The sequence below is a fragment of the Castor canadensis genome, chromosome 11 (genome assembly GCF_047511655.1).
Source record: "Castor canadensis chromosome 11, mCasCan1.hap1v2, whole genome shotgun sequence".
Lineage (NCBI taxonomy): Eukaryota > Metazoa > Chordata > Mammalia > Rodentia > Castoridae > Castor > Castor canadensis.
The window spans coordinates 81,143,477-81,161,392 of NC_133396.1; the positions used below are offsets into that span (position 1 = coordinate 81,143,477).

Below are 17,916 nucleotides of genomic sequence, written 5' to 3' on the forward strand. Positions count from 1 at the left end.
TTCTCAATGTCACACTGACTGGTGCCCTTGGCCTTCCTAGAGTAGACTGGTGGGCCATATTAGTTCACTTTCTTCTTCTACAACTAGTTGAGATGGATGTTTACTAGGAGTTATTCATTTCTTCCCAAATATTTTTGCTTGTTGTCCTTGTTACTCTAACTAGTAACTCATGAAAATGAGGAAATATGAACATAAAAAGAAAAATATTTGTTGTTTCTATGAAAATAAATTTAAGCAGGAAGTGATGATATATGCCAGTAATCCCAGCACTTGGAAGGCGTGGCAGGAGAAATAAGAGCTCAAGGCCAGTCTGGGCTACATGTGAGACCCTGTCTCAAAATACAAAAACAAAAACAAAGCCCAACAAATAAAACAAAACAAATTTGAATGTTGTGAAGTGCTCCAATAAAGCCAAGTAGCTTTTAAAGGCTGCTTGAATTAGGTATGGCAAAGGAAATTTAAATCATTGAAAAAACAAGTATAAAAATCCAGAAGAATTGGGCTGAAGTGTAGCTCAGTGGTACAGCTCTTGTTTAGTAGGGGATGAGGCTCTGGGTTCAACCTCAAAAACCACAAAAATAAATAAATAAAATAAAATATAGAAGGATTGAATTGCTTTGCAGTAATCTTTAAATCCTTGTTTCACTTTAAAAAATTCAAAATTAGAGTTAGTTGATAGTATTGGGGTGGAATTTAGAGTTTACACAAGAAAAATATGAGGACCTCCTATTAATGGATTGGCTTTGGCTTTACACAAAAAGTGTGGCAGAAGAATGAATGCACATTTGCATGTTTTAACTTAAAAATATCTGTTGAATGTCACACCCATGATTTTTATTATGGCAGGTCCTGTATTTAACCGAAGAATTATTGGTCTGCTTGTGTTACATAAAAGGACTTTCATGTTTGTAAATAATGGAGAGAAAGATGCTCCACTTCCTAGGAGTAAATAAGTGAATTTCAATATTGAGAACTCCAGAAAATAAAGAATCGTGGCTCTTGATGGAGTGACAGCAGTCAGTGTGATTTTCAAGAGATTTCTTCTTGACAGAGCTGAAGTCACTGTGTCTTACACAGGTTAAGCCAACCTTTGCTGTAAGGTTATTTTTTTAGGGGGTGGGTATTTTGTAACATGGTCTTGCTTTGTAGCCTAGCCTGGCCTCAAATTGGTTATATAGTCCAGGCTGACCTTAAACTCACGAATCTCTTGTCTTCACCTTCTGAGTGTTGGCATTACAGGTATGTGTTACCACTCCCAGCAGTATATGAGGTTTTAAGGATGCTATTGTGGTTAGGACTTGAAATGACTACCAAAGGCTCATGCAGTGAAGGCTTGGTCCCTAATGCAATGTTTAGAGGGGAGGCTTTTGGGATGTGATTGGATCTTGAGGAATTTTACCTAATCCATTGATGGATTCATAATTTAATAGCATTATTAGGAGGTGATGGATACTAGGAGGAAGCAGGTCACAGGAGGTGTGCTTTGAAGGGTATACCTTGTCCACAGTCCCTTCCTCTTTCACACTCTCTGCTTCCTGGCTGCCATGGAGTGGGTATCATGCCTCTATCTCACCTTTCCCCCAGGCCTAAAAGCAATGGATCGAGCTGACCATGGACTGAAACTGAAGCCATGAGCCAAAATGAATTTTTTTTCCTTTTAAATTGTTTATCTCAAGTATTTTGTGACAGTGATGGAAAGGGACTGTCACAGACAAACCCAGGAGAGGAAGGAGAAATAGGAAACTTACTTCTCCATTTCATTAAAGAAATATAAATCATTAACTGCAAAGTTGACAATGATGATCCTATGGCCAAATATCCGACGTTTCATAAGGGCTGTTTCTCCATTTTCCTGGTCTGCATTTCGAGCACTTGAGGTCATTGAGGTCGGACGTCCTGATGCGGTGGGTGATGTGGTAAAATCTAGGAGAGAAAGAGGAAGGAATTACAACCTGGGTTGATCAAGTCACTCTTTTTTTATTTTAGCATTTTTAAGGTTTAGCAATGAAAAGTTTAGTTTCAACGGCATTACATGAGCACCACTAGGCGCTCCTCGTTAGGAGCACCTGCCCACAAATCTGAAAGTGGCTACCATCATTAACAGTTTTAATTTTGTGGATGCCAGTTTTACACAATGTTTTTCCAAACATTGCATTTGGAAGCACAAATACATTTAATATACAAAGGAGTCAGCAACAGTTAGCATCACATTTTACAGTTGGCATGCATACATATTAATTTAGCTGTTACCCTTGGAGTAAGCCTTTAACCTGGGCCTGACTACAGTGAAGAAAGGAAACTGGACCAACCCGATGGGTTCCCTATATATTGGGTGTAACCTCTTGGTTAGGTTCAGGGGACTACTGAAAAAGTCATCTACACAGATGGTGTGACAACACACATACAAAAAAAAAAATCAACTGCACACTGAAGGATGTGTTCACGGCACGTGTCTAATAGAAACTGTGTCATGGTGTTGTTATGTTTATCCCCAAGGTGTCTGTAGAAAGTGAGCACAGATGTGACCTTCCAAATGGAGAGTGTGGCTCTGATGATGCTTATGTTCTTGGCAAGAGTATAAATTATTGCAGTGGCATTAGGCCGACATGTAACTATTTCTAACCATTTATCCATTACTTTCAATTTTAAGAATTTCTTTCATAGAAATACATGTATCTATAAAAATATATGTTTAGTAGTTTTGTTTAAGTGACTGTTGGAACAACTCAAAAGTCATCAAGAGAGACGTGGTTTGTCATTGCCAGTCTGTCTAGTTTCATCTCTGGTACTTTTCCCCATCTCATCTCCAGGCCAACTGGCCTGATTGAATTTCTGAGTTTCACCATCTTCTTTCTTACACATTTTAGCAAGTGTTCTATGCATACCTAAAATCACTTCCCTCCTAGTAACCTGCTTAACTTGTTCACTCCTGAAAACTCAACTTTATGTCATTTTCTGGAAGAGGTCTTCCCTGACTGCTTCTACCCCCACCAATTAGGTTCTCTCTGCAATCATCATTGGAATGACTTATCATAATTATGAAATAGTAACAGCACCTTGGCTAACTCTTTTATAGCTTGTACTGTTGCCAAGCATAGTTTCTAAGATGCTTTGTGTGTGTGTTACTTCACTTAAGCCTCACAACAACCCAATGAGCTAGGAATAAACATTCCCATTCTATAGATAAGGACACTGAGGTGCAATGTCACTTTGACAAATCGGTCAATTAGAAAGTGGGAGATAAACCCACCCAATCCAGTCCCAACACCTGAGGCTTATGTTTTCTGTTTGAAAACTCCAGGTGTTGCAAGGGCAGATCCTAGGTTGTATGTTCTCCACTGTACATCCCCCCGCCCAACCTGGCAGAGTGTGTGCCACATAGAGGATGCTCAAAAAGTGTTGTGAATGAAGGAATTCATGAATGAAGCAGTTGAATAAATCCAGAAAATGGACACTTTCCGGCAGTAGTAAACAAGCACACAGATGTGTACTGATGTAAAATGATGTCCAAGATACATTATTAAACAGAAAAAAGGAAAGTTAGAAATAGAGGGTATGGTATTTTGTGAGAAAAAAGTATAAGTGAGCAAGAGGTAGGTTTACAAAGCATTAACAATGTTGTTTCTTGAGGTATTTTCATTTTTGCAGTATATATTCTTATAACTTTTATTGCCTATTTATTAATAGCAAGTGTTAGTTTTATAGGCAGAGACATTTTTAAAAGAATTTTTAAAGGCCAAGTTAAGTCAGATAAGGAAATGGTTTTATGAAATGTGAGACCTCCGTGTGCCTTGGTTTACCAATTCTCCATGCTTGCTGGATCTCTAAGTAGAGATCCAGCAGGCCTGGGCGTCATTTGGCACCTTGGACCTGAGGTTCTTTTTGGACTCCAGGCTGACACAGGCCTGACACAAAACTATGAGCTCAACAGCTTCTTACTGGGGCTAATTTTGGTGGCTGAGATGTCACCAGGGAAGGGGAGTAAACTTACTTTCTTTGGCATTGTGAATTTCCTGGCGAAGAAAGTCTATGAAATCCTGGCGCATATTGAGATTTGACATACTTCTGCGGTACTTGCAAAAGCTCTTGATAAAACTGATCATTTTCAGCCAGCCTTTCTTCTGGGGAAAGAAAGAAGGGTGTAGCACGCTGAGCCTATTAGAGGTCTAGAACTTGATATTCATTGCGTTTAGTAATCCTCACAACACTTCCAGAAAAGAATATATATATTTATTTTTTCTTTCCTGCAGTCCTGAGGTTTGAACTCCTGAGTTTTTTGCTTTGTGCTTGCTAGGCAGGCATTCTACCACTTGGAGTTTTAGCTCCAATTTAGAGGTGAGGAAACTCAGATAAGAGACCTTGAATAACCTGCCCTGGATTCAATAGCAAGCGAGCGGAAGAATTTGGCTTCAACCAGGCATAGCTGCTGTGGTCACTGCCCAACCTTCTTCTACCACAGTCTCTGAACAGTGAAAATTGGGAATGCTGTGATTGGAAAAGGAAGTGTGAGGAAAGCAGGAAGAAACAGAGGACAGAGAAAAATGCAACTCATAAGAAGGAAATTTGGCTTATACAGACTTTGAAATGTTACAGAAATAAGGAAATGAGTAAAAACATTTCTAAGAATTAAAAAATATAACTGCATCCACTTACATGCACACACATGCACTCGCACATGTGCACAGGTGAATACATTGTGTGTTTCTTCTTCTGTTTTAATAGTTAGTCAGTGACCATTCTACAGTTCATTAATCCCTAAAGAAACTGACATTTAGCCAGAAAGAATCTTGATCAACAAGTTCAGTTGTTTCGGTCTGTAGACAGGGAATGTCACTGTGCACGTGGCCTTAGACTACTAGTGGTCAAGCACAAAATGTACTCAATTGGGATTAGAAAATTGGAGTCTGGAACCAGCTTCTTCCTAATCATGTAATTTGGGTTGATTCACTTAACATGTGTCTCAGTATCTCCATTTATAAGATGGAAACCATAGCGCTCGTCATTGTAGTGAAATTTAGTGACTCTGTGCTCAGGATAAAGTCGGTATTACGTTTCCTTTTATCTTAGAACTCAACTACCTGAAATTAAAACAAAGCGCACTGGTTCTGTGTATATTATTATTTTTCAGATAGGGTCTCACATTTTTGCCTAGGCCAACCTGGGACAGCAATTCACCTATCTAAGCCTCCAGCACATTTGTGATCACAGGCATGTACCACCACAACCAACTTGTTGCTTGAGATGGGATCTCACTAACTTTTTGCCCATCCTGGCCTCAAACTTCAGTCCTCCAGATCTCTACCTCCCAAGTAGCTGGGATTATAGACACGAGCCACCATGTCTGGCTCCCTCCATTATTATTTTAAACATTCTGTATGATCACTCATGCCCTGGAAGAGCTGGTTTACACACAGAGGAAATACAAAGAAAGGAGAGTGTGGCACATTTTCATCTCTGACATATTGGATCAATGCGTTTAGGCCTTATTTTCAGAGCTATCTTAGCATGATCTTTGGAGTTAGAGCAGGACTCAAATTTTTCTGGTGTAACCAACTCTGAAGCACTCTGAGCAAGAGATTATTTAAGGAGCATATATTTCAAACCATATGGAAAGACTTTCCTGAGTAACATCCCTGTCTCCTGTTTCTTCCCTTTTCCTCTCTTATGGGACAAAGAACATAAGCTAGCAGACTGTTTAGAAGAAGGAAGTGGGCATGCTGTGTTCTCAATCCTCTGTATTACTTCTTGAGGCTTTGCTTATCTGAAGGACAGTTGTTTCTGTCCCATCCTTGGCCATACATTAGAAGCTCACCCTGGTATGTGCAGGCTTAGGTTGAGTGAATACACAGGTCAGTATGATTGGGTGCAGAGAGAATTAGCAAAACCACTTGACTCCATGACCAATCCATGTCCTCCAAACTAGCTTACAGCAGTGAAAATCTGATCTTCAAGGGTCTAACTCCAGTGCCTCTCACACATTGGTTCTAATCACAGGTGGAAGAGAGGGGCGTAAATTGCCAGTGTAACAATTTCTCTGAGCCTCAGATTCTTTCTTGAAAAATGGGACTTTAAAAACCTACCCCCAAAGAGTAATTGTTTGCTGATTAAATAGGTTAACAGTGACACTCTTTTGGATAGTAGGCAATGCCTGGGCAGTGGCTTTCTTGTCTCCAATGTTTTGGTTTCTCCTTCTTCCTCACTGACCTGGTTTTCCTGCAGGGAAATTTTAGACCTGGAGGGCTTCCTTGGGGAACTCTGTATTTCAAGTTCCACCTCCACAGCAGGGAACAGCTGTTGGTATTCTTTCAACCTGTCAGAAGGAAAACCAAAGGTTTTAAAGAAGGCAAAAACCTGACCCATAACATGTAATAGTCCTGTCAAACTTACTTCAGCTTTGGGAGAGATATGCTGTGAGAATTGGGCAATGTTGAAATACTCAAACTACCCTTTCTAATGTCAGTCATTGTTTCTTGGTCAACACTGTACTGTTCCTCCATAAGGGGACAGAAAGACAGAGTGTGTGTGTGTGTGTGTGTGTGTGTGTGTGTAGGTAGGCAGGAGAATTCAAGGTAAGTTTTTCTTGTTTTTTGTTTTTTTGTCTCTTGTAGGGGGTTCTGGCAATGAGCTATGAGAGTAGGTTACGAGACCTTTGATTAACTGGCTTTCAAAAGCCAACAGGAAACTCCAGGAAGAATCATTGCCTTGCTGGACATACTTACCACCTTTCTTCCAGAGATTTCATGACATAGCCCTGGAGCATTAACAGTGTGGTTGTGCTCACACGACGTGTGAACATGACTTCTTTCACGATAGGGGCATTGCACTGCAGCATTGCTTCTAAAAAGTGCAAGAAAGAGAAAAAAGGGTTGTCTTTGTCTACTAAATGATAGCTGGTGTTTATTTTCATTGTGGAGTCTCGCAGCCCCCTATTTTCACTCTGGCTTGCCTCTGAGCCTTTAGCAATTTGCTTGAAAATATATTTGGAATGCTAAGTGCAAGTGAATTTGTAGATGAAATATTGTCCTTGGTTCAAGTCAAATTTCAAAGATGAGGGAAAAGAAAGTTTTAAAGGACTCATTTCTGCAGCTGGTGTGGTGTTTTTGGTTTAGGGAGAGCACATAAATTGAAGGATTAAAGTTAAATTTCTGGAGTGGGAGGGGACCAAGTTTACAAATATGTACACTAAGGGCAATACAGGGATCTAGGTGGTCAGAGACTGTCATGTCTTTCGAGGGACTTGAAAACGAGTCAAGGACAGAATCTGGGCATGCCTCTTCCTCTTCTAGTGCATTCAAAATGATGCACAGAACTTGACACCTTGAGACTCAACAAATAAATATTTCTTACAAATAAAGCCTTGCTTAGCTGGGCGTGGTATGCATGATAGTAATCTCAGCACTTGAAAGGAGGAGGCAGAAGGATTGTGAAGTCAAGACCAGCCTGGACTACGTAGCAAGACCCTGTCTCTAAAAACAGAACAGAACAAAACAAAAGCCTTACTAATTTTATGTCTTACTCTATTTTTGTCTTCATGCCAATAGTTACCCAAGCAAAAAACCACAGAAAACCTCCAGGAAGCTTTACCTTCATTGCTTTGTTATAGATCAGTTTACCTCCAGCATGGAATTGTGCGCCCCGCCTTGTGGGTTTCTCTGAAATTACAAGTCAGTATTTGACTTGCAACCTCTGCTCTTGGCCAAGACCAGTTTACATGGGCTAGGTTTAGCTTCCCACAAGAAAACAAGACAAAATTTATGAAAAAACTTCAGGCACACAGTCTTCTTTCTCAGTACAACTCTTTACGATTTGGTGAACACTGCAGTCCTTCCATACAGCTGGCCCTTGCTGTTTCTAATTCCAGCCTGATTGATTTGATAATCAAATGACATGAGTTTGAATTCATGTTCCACTAATTAGAAAAGCTAGATGATGTTAATGTGTTCCACTTTCTTCATTTAGAAAATGTAGCTAGTTTTCCTCCCTTACAAGGATTAAATAAAATCCAGGATTAAATGACATGAAATGAGAGGATATGTGTGAATGTATCTTGAACTTGGTTTCTTTTATCAGTATTTTCACTTTGGATGTATTTTTGTTTTCTGGTTTCACTCCCTTAGTCTTGTCTCAGTACTGCCTCCGTGTGGCCACTGCTGTGTCCTGCTCTCTCTGGGAACTCATTTGAGACAGCCTATTTCCCAGATAATAATTTATATTCTTTTTTTTTTTTCTGCAGGACTGGGGTTTGAACTCAGACCCTCACACTTGCTAGACAGGCACTATACCACTGAGCCACTCTGCCAGCTCCCAGATAATATAACTAGAAACTAAAAGGAGAAGAAAATGGGATCAAGAGAAAAGGATGCATACCAGGAGGGAGTTTGCCATGAAAGAAAGTCTTGATTACATGTTCCAATGCAGCTTCATAAATCTTTTCATTGGTCTCCAAACTCAACTTCTGTACAGCTACCAGAAATACCAATGGGCTATCAGCATTCCGTTCCTTGAGGAACTCCCTGAAGAATTCCAAGTGGTGTGGATTTAGGAGGATTTCTGCCATGTTTCTAGAACAAAAGACAGCATCATTACTGAAGGGAAAGGGAGGACCACCCTGGATTTTAGAGAATGGAGAAAGGCATCTCAGACTGAAGAGCCTTTACCTATGTGTGAAGAGCATGGTGGATGAGTTAAGTCTGCCTGTTGCCTTGGAGATGAACTTGAGCTTTTCTCTTTCCTTCCTAAACTTGGCCCAATCATTTGACAGTCCCAATGGAAGAAGAGGTGGGAGATTTTAAGGGGGCTAGTTTTTTCAAGGGAATTCTCTTTTTACATTATGGATTCAAAGCAGGTCTCAATTGGCACAGTCAATTCTGTCAAGCAGTGCATGACTGAACAGTAGATATTGATCTGTATTTCTAAATCCACTTGATTCCTTCTTCCACTGCTCCTTGAATAGAGGTAACTTGAATGTTTCATCTACAATCCTCCTTCTTTTTGCCTGTAGTTTCTCTGGGTAATCTGTGCTTTCTCTGTGGTTTCAATTTTCATTGATAGGAAGAATGGTGTTAATTTTCACTAATACTGTGAAACTTTTATCTCTAGTTCCCACGAAACCCACTTCTAAATTTCAACTGCCCATTAAACCTCATCTTTATGTCGTGGCTATTATGTAAAACCATCTATACATACTCACATGTTGGGCCAATTTATTCTTCCTCCTTTATGTGCCTGTTTTATTATGTACTTTAGCAGTAGGTTTTTGATAGATGCCCTTTATGGATGAGATAGCTCTTTTCTAGTCTAATTTTATTAGGAGTTTAAAAAAAATCATGAATGGGTACAGGCTTTTTCTGTGTCATTTGAGATAATCATGTGAGTTCAGAAACCCCAGTATCACCAAACAAATTGGAAACTACTAAACCATTATATAGTCACATATTTTCTTGACCCCCCTTTCCCTCTCCTCTCCTCCTAAAACTAGAATGACTTAAATGTTGCTGTGCTTAATGGTATTCTGCAGTCTCAGAGGTTCTGTTTATGTTTCTTTACTCTTCATTTTTATGTTTCCCCAGACTAGATAATGTCTATTGAGTCATCTTTGAGTTCACTGGTTTTTCTGTGAACTGAAATCTGCTATCGATCCCATCTAGAAAGTTTTTCATTTCAGTTATTGTGTTTTTCTACTCCAGATTTACATTTGATTCTATTTTATAATTTCTGTCTCATTATTGGTATTAACTCTTTTCTTTCTTTCTTTTTTCCTTCTTTCCTCTGTTCCTTCTTTTATTTCTTCTTCCTTCCCTCCCTCCTTCCTTTCTCTGTCTCTTATAGTCCAGGTTGACCTGGAATTCTCAATTCTCTTGCCTCAGCCTCCCAGGTGCTGGGATTGCAGGCATGCACTGCTATGTCTGGCTCCTTTAATTCTTTAAACATGGTTTCCTTTAGTTTGTTGAACATGTTAGATGTTACTTTGATGAGCTCAACACCTGGATCACCTCAGAAACAGTTTTTATTGATTTCCTCTACCATGTGAATATCATAACAACTTTGGAGTTTGATCCCATACCACCCACCTCTCACTTATTAAAAGTTGTTGCTGGAGATGGTTCTGTTTGCTTTTTCTATTTTGTTTTTCCCTAAATGATTTATTTGGACTAATTCTGCAGAGTATATCTCCACTGCCATACCCTTCCACTAAGGTAGCTGTTCTGTTTTTTCTTTTTAAAATTCTTTTTATTTTTAATCTTAAGTTTTCAGGTCATCATGATCAACCAAGACAAGCAGATAACTGGAGCCCTCTTTGGTCTCTCCGAGTATCTTGAAACTCCATGAGGAGGTCTTGATCCACAGATCTACCCTTTATACTTTTGGCTACTTTGTTTCTTGACCACCTAATACCACTGCCTTAAAACACTGCAGATCATGCTTGTAGGTGGGGTGAGGAACTCCCAGGTACAATGCTATAGACCTCACTGTGCTCAGTGAGGTTTGGTAGTTTTCCGAAAAAAATGCTTTCTACTTTGTTATATGCCTCTGGTTAATTTATAGAATTCTGAAAATGTTCAACGTACTTGCTCAGTTCAATTAATTTTTTATGGGAAGTCATTTGCACAGCCTTGCCCTACTATTCCGGTACTTTGATTCTTCTTCTTCAGTGTTTGACACATCTCTGACTTCCCTTCCATTCATACTCCTGCCATTCACTTCAGGCCTGTAGCATCCCTTGCTTAAACAACTCAACAAACTTCCAACTATTATTTTTGCCTTTACTCTCTGGGTCTCTGACTCCCTATACTATTAAAGATAGTTCTTCCAGAGTAGTATTTAAAAATCTATATAATAGGTGTTTCTGCTATGGACAAATTCCAGCAAACACCAGTGAATTTCCATTGTCATTTAATCAATACAAATTCCTTAGTAATTCAGTTATTTGGTCTCAATATGGCTTTCTAATTTTTGTTTTATGTCTTTATACCTCATGTATTTTATGCTTTAACACCACTAGAATATTTTCATGAATTTGAACACCGCCTTTATATAAATGAATTTATATCTTTGTGTCATCTCTTCAACTGGTGAGTAGGACATAACCTTACCACATGCTCCAATTTCTTTGCAACTGAACTCCTACATACAGCTCAGGGCCTCTTTTGATATTCTAACTTTTCCTAATCCTTACTCACGATTTCTTTCTCTTTCTGTTACACTCCTATAGCAATGAAATGGTATTTTATCATGACATTTTAGGGTCAGCCATGTATTTTATTTAGTTATATATTAGATTAAGGGCAAGGACTGTGTCTATTTTTGTACCATTAGCACTCACAGAATGTCTGGGACATAGTGTATAATTGGTAACTTTATTACTTTGAATGAGGATGAGGGGTAAGGTTTAGGAGTGTGGGATTCCTAAGCCATTCTGTGGTAATCTTAGCTGAAAATGTGAGTGTGGACTGTATAGCTCTGCATATTCCTTATAGAACTTAACGATTTATGAATATGCAATTTAGAAAAGGCTTCTGTTATATTCATGCTCAACTAAGTTGGAAAAAAGGTATTTCTATACTATAAACATAGTGGAGACAGTGAGTAGTACAGAATGGGATGACAGAATGAGTAGGTGATTGAACTTCAGGAAATAATTTCAATTATTTGAAGGGGAGGAAGATTTGTCTAGATTGCTCAGAAGAGACTTATCACCCTCAATGAATAATGTAGGTAACTGAAAGCATTCCTGTGGGAGCTTTCTCTGTGGAAAATATTCCATCAGAAATATTAACTACTGAATTTTTATGTACTATTATACCCTTATTATCTAGAAGAGGCCCTTTCATGGTTAGTCATTAATAGACTAAGTCACAATTGAGTTAAAAATGAATGGGTGAATGAGTGGCATGACTTAAGAGAAAATTATAGTCAAGAAAGAAGAAAATATATCTAAAAAATAAAGAACTCTAAAATGTAGTACATGTTAAATGTTTGAAGTTGTGCTTTTGGGATTTAAAATACCAGAGGAAAGGAAGTCATAGCAGACACAGGATTTTTTTTTTCATTTCAAGTGGTTCAATACTCTTTTTAAAAATTGTTTTTACATTAACTCACATGTGTATACATTGTTTGAACCACCCCCCTCCCCAACATGGGATTTGAGGAGCTTTTTAAGTATAGGTGACTTTGTGCTAAGGGAAGTTGAAAGAAAGTTAGGTGCATTTTTCTGAAAGAAAAGGCCACAGAGTCATTTCCTAGCAGAGGCTGACTCTCAGTTGATTAGAAAGGTGAGAGACATGAAGAAAGGACCAGTTAAGATTCTACTGCAGCAGTCCATAAAAACAAATGGGAAAGGATCATGCACAAAGATGTCTATTATGGCATTATTTGTAGCAATGAAAAATCAAGAACAATGTAAATATCTGTGAAAAGGGTGTGGCTAAATAAATCATGCTATGTCCATAACTATGGAAGGAACTAGATATCTATTTATAGTGTCTACACACTGGCATAAATTAATGTCCTCAGTAGTTCAAGTTTGAAAAGTTATTGTATAAGATATTGCATGTTGTCAATTTTAGGAAATAAAATTGCAACAATTTACAATGCAAAGTGTTCTTGTTCATATACTTGTGGTACGTGGAAAAATATCTGAAGGATAGGTTGTGCCAGGAGATGTTGCTATAGCCAGGTCCTACCTCTTACCTGGGTCTCGCTGAGGGCTTCCTTACACCAACTTTTTTGACGAAGGACATTTTCCTATATGGGGGTGTAACTATCTTTGGTTCTCTGATAATTTCCACTGTAAAATCTAAGAAAAATCAGAAAGGTTAGGAACATTTTATAAGGAACAGTGCAGAGAAAAAGAAGACACAAAATAGCAAGAACATTCATCAGACATTAAGTGCATGCACCAAGGTCACTGTCCCCACAAGTGCAGAGAAAAGACCCAAGGGTGATACATAACCCTGACACTGAATTAGTCCAGACAGTGTTAGCTAAGTATGTTGGTGGTTAGGCATGGAACCCATTTGCCTCAAAGAGATTGCTGAGACTGAGTTCATTGTGCTTCTCATTACGTTAGTTAACACTAAGAACCATTCCTCCTCCAATCAGCTGATTCACACTCCATATGACATTCTGTGTCCTTGATATTGCAGCTGTCCCATCTGAAACCCTTCCACTGGACTCCTGGAAGTTTTGCTTTGCAATCAGAAAACTTAAAGATTCTTGACCTCATCTTTATGAATTCCCTCTACCTTCTTACTTTAAGTAAAACCATTTTCTTTCCGCTACTGCTTTCAACTGAAATGTTATTCTAGCATACCATACACAATTCAGAGTGGGTGTCTGGTTCCCTATTGCCATTTACAACAATTATTTTAAGAAATATATTAAAACATCATTTTTGAAGAATAAGAGATTCCATGGCTCTTACTATTATAAGAGCCCTTGTGGTTAATGTTGTAGAAGAAAAACCTACACTGTGAAGTCATTCAGGCAGGGATAATATTATTATTCATCTCACTGCCAGAAATGAGAACATGGCCTGGTCATATAGTTATATTCTATTAAATAGAAGGAACACACAAAGGAAATTTTTGTGTGATTTCAGTGATAGACATTACACAAAAAAGGAAATGTTTTCCTATTGAAAACAACAGAACTATATACTGGGTCTAAATAAATGCAATTGAATTGATGAAAGAATGAAATTCAAACTGTGGAAAACTAGATATAAAAAAAGAAAAATCTCAAGGCCCTCTAACAAACTCTGTTCTAACACAAAACACTCAGAAGTGCGAGATTAAAAGAAATAATGTTTTTAATGTCATGAATAACCTTGTAAGACATGAAGGCAAAACAGAGATTAGAAAAAAAAGAGGTTGATTAAAAACTACAAAAGTAAGTTGCTCTAGAGGCTTTTTCAGTGTTCAGACCACGACGACACACAAAACAGAGCCATAGGTCTTAAAAAAAAAAAGGCAGGGGGGATCTTTCTGCATTGCTTTTATTCTTTTTTTTCGGCGGGGTACTGAGTTTGAAATCAGGGCCTTGCTCTTGTAGGCAGGTGCTCTACCACTTGAGCCACACCTCCAGATCCTTTTGCTTTAGTTATTTTTTTGGATAGAGTTTTGTTGTTATGCCTGGGCCTGCCTGGACCATAATCCTCTTATTTATGCTTCCTACATAGCTGGGATTGCAGGCACATACCACCATGCCCAGCTATTGGTTGAGATGGAGGTCTTGTGAACTTTTAGCTTAGACTGGCATGAACAATGATCCTCTTGTGATCTTCTTCTGAGTAACTAGGATTATAGGTGTAATCACCATGCCCCACTGAGCTGCTTTTACTCTCAAAGCATTTGGCAATTATGTAAACTGCTATTCAGAAATTTGGCAGAGCCACTGGTAGATTCTCAGAAATAACTAAGAAAGTCACAAAAATGGTCAGAATCATAGAAAAAAGAAGAGGTTTCATTGTGGTAAGAAAATGTGATGGTATTTTAAACTGCTACATATGACTCCCCAGTCCTCACATCAGTGATGTCTTTAGTGACAGCAGCCCACACTCTTGACGTAGACTTCTAGTACCAGAAGGAGTAATGCAGACCTTATTTTCAAAGAAGTGTAGCATTTGCTTTGACCTAAAGCTGTCTTTGAGTATACAGAATTGGAGGGTCAACATGGTGAAGGAGTAAAAGCTTTCTCCATTGGACCCTGTGAATAAGAGTTTGGATAAATTCGTAAAGAATAGACAGCATACAGAAGAGCAAAGAGAAGAAGAGCACTGAGAACCACAAAAGAGTGACAAGACAGTGGAAAAGTATGGCAAAACATAAAGACAACAGAGTAAATCAAGAAACAGTTTGCAGCTCCAGCCCCAGCTCCCCCACTTGTTGGGGGAGGGGAAGCTGAAGTCGCTACCTCAAGGTGAGCCAGGTGTCCTTTGTGCAGACTGGCAGACCTAGCTGTGGGACAAAAACTACCCAGCCCGCAAACCCTAACCCCAGTGTAGGAATTTGAAAGACAGTGAACTCCCCAGAACATCAGGCCAACATAAGACAATACAACCCTTCATTCCCCATACCTCAGAGAGCTGTGACAAGGTGCCATCTTGAGAGAAGACCTCCTGATTAAGACTGAGATACCCAGTAGGGGGTATCTTGAAAATAAGGAATAATTGATGCTCCTGGCATCTTGAGACACCTGGCCCACAGTGTATGAGAGGAGGTGGCCACAGGAAGCTCGTGGAAAGGGAGAGGCTTCGACTTGGAGCAAGCTGAGAATTTAAAGGAAGCTCAGGGAGGGAAAAGCACAGTATTGGTGGCCCTAACTAACTGCCTGTGGAAAATTTCCAAACAAAGCACCTTACCTTCACCACCAGGAAGGTCTGAAGCTCCTTGTAGGCAGGCGCGTTTGGAAACTGAGCAATCTAGGGGGTTGAAAATTCTCAGTCCAGACAGTTCTGGGACTCCCAGTCACAGTGTCCGCTTGGGAGTCTACCACCAGAGACAGATATTGAAAGATGGGAGGACATCCCATGTTCATGGAGCAGCAGAATCAATATTGTGAAAATGACTATGCTACCAAAAGCAGTCTATCCCAATGACATTCTCCACAAAGATAGAAAAATCAATCCTAAAGTTCATATGGAAGCACAAAAGACCTCAAATAGTCAAATCCTGAGCAAAAAGACAACAGTAGTTATCACAGTACCTGATTTTAAATTATATTACAGAGCCATATAATAAAAACAACATAGTACAGACACAAAAACAGACATGAAGACCAACAGAACAAAATAGAAGACCCAGACAAAAACCCACATAGTCACAGTCACTTGATTTTCAACAAAAGAGCCCAAAATATGCATCAGAGAAATGACAGCCTCTTCAACAAATGGTGCTGGGAAAACTGGATAGCCAGTTGTAGAAGACTGAAACTAGATCCCAGTCTCTCATCTGGTACTAATATCAATCCAAAATGAATCCAAAATGAATCAAAGATCTTAATGTAATATCTGAAACTCTTAAAATACTACAGGAAAGAGTAGGGAATACACTGGAACAAATAGGTATAGGCAATAACTTCCTGAATAGAACTTTAAAAGCTTGGCAATTTAAGAGAAAGGATTGACAAACGGATCTGAATCAAACTAAAAGGCTCTGCACAGCAAAGGAAGCAGTTGCTAGACTGAAGAGACAGCTTACAGAATAGGAGAAAATCTCTGCCAGCTATACATCTGACAAGGGTTAATAAACTGAATATACAGAGAATTAAAAAAACTAACTCCATGAAGAATCAGATCAGCAACCCATTGAAAAAATGGGCAAATGAGCTGAATAGACAGTTCTCAAAAGAAGAAATATGAATGGCCAATAAATACATGAAGAAACACTCAACATCCTTGACCATAAAGGAAATGCAAATAAAAATGACAGTGAGATTTTATCCCACTCCAGTCAGAATTTCTTTCATCACTAACATAAACAACAAAAAATGCTGGTGAGGATGCAGAGGAAAAAGAACCCTTACACACTGTTAGTGAGAATGCAAATTAGTGCAACTGTTATGGGAATCAGTATGGAAGTTCCTCAAAAAACTAAAAATAGACCTGCCATTCACTTCAGCAATATCACCCTGGGCATATGCCCTCAGGAATGTTACAAACACAAAAGGATACAACAAGATACAATTGAGCCTCTTGCACACCCATGTTTATTGTAGAACTATTTAGAACTGCTAAGCTTTGGAGATAGCCTTGTTGCCCTACAACTGATGAATGGATTAAGAAAATGTGATGTATATGTACACAATGGAACATTATCCAGCCACAAAGAAGAATGAAGTTGTTTGCAGGTAAATGTATGGGTCATCATATTAAGTGAAGTGAGCAGACTAAGGAGAAAGGTCTCATGTTTTCCTTCATCTGTTGAAGCTAGACCTATAAAATAAATGTACATATAAACACATATATGATCTCACATCCATGTGTGTATGTGTATAAATAGATTAAAGAGTAAGAGAGATATAATATGATAGTACGAATGGATCCAACTGAGGAGATCACAGGTTCGGGGAGGCAGGAGAGGGAAAGAGACTGAAAGTGTTAGAGAATGTTAGGTATTGAAATGCAATGCATCTGTGTAAGAAGATAATACAATGCAATGCACTGTAAGCTGCTGAATAATTGGGGAGCAGGGCAATAGAGAAAGAGAAAGTAATAGAGTGTGCTAAACTGATTAAAGCATGACATACACATGTCTGAAATACCAAAGTGAAACTCCCTTGACCAACCAATACATACACACTTAGAAAAATGAAGGACGGGAAGATAAAACAGGCCCTGTCCAGGGGGTAGGTAACAGTATGAAGGGGAATGTAAACAGAGAGGGTCAAGGAGGGCAGATATGGTGGATGTATTTTGTATTCGTGTATGATCCAGTACAGCAAATCTTTTTGAAATTGTCCTAAAAAGTGGAGGGAGGAGGAATGAGGGGAAATAATAGAGGGGATGAATGTAATTAAGAGATATTGTAAGCACATATGTAAATGTCACAATGTATCCCTCCTTTACAAATAGTATATGCAAAAAAAAAAAAAGATCCAACTATTTTCTGTCTGTAAGAAACTCACCTCATGGCAAAGACACAGAGTGAGAGTGAGGGATAGAAAATGAGGTTCTAAGCAAATGATACCAAAAGTAAGGAGGAGTACTGATACTCATGTCTGACAAAGCACTCTCCAAGCCAAAATTAATCAGAAGGGATAAGGGAGGTCACTACATATTAACAGTCAAAAAGATATAATGATTGTAAATACATATGCCCCAATTTTGATGTACTGAATTTCATAAAACAAATACCAAGATACAATAGAATAGGGTTATGTTATATTGGGTTACATCAATACCCAAATACTCTCATC

At 38.8% G+C, this 17,916-nt stretch overlaps 1 protein-coding gene across 1 annotated transcript in view; it reads right to left on the reverse strand.

Moving 5' to 3' along the window:
* Positions 1-17,916, reverse strand: part of Rgsl1 (regulator of G protein signaling like 1) — a 71,677-nt gene that overhangs the window by 7,612 nt on the left and 46,149 nt on the right. Inside the window, exons 11-16 of the mRNA XM_074044780.1 lie at positions 12,691-12,796; positions 8,368-8,561; positions 6,720-6,837; positions 6,205-6,310; positions 3,992-4,121; positions 1,749-1,923 (exon numbers count right to left, since the gene is read on the reverse strand). Of these exons, the coding sequence (XP_073900881.1) occupies positions 1,749-1,923; positions 3,992-4,121; positions 6,205-6,310; positions 6,720-6,837; positions 8,368-8,561; positions 12,691-12,796 (829 nt within the window). The remainder of the gene's footprint in view (positions 1-1,748; positions 1,924-3,991; positions 4,122-6,204; positions 6,311-6,719; positions 6,838-8,367; positions 8,562-12,690; positions 12,797-17,916) is intronic.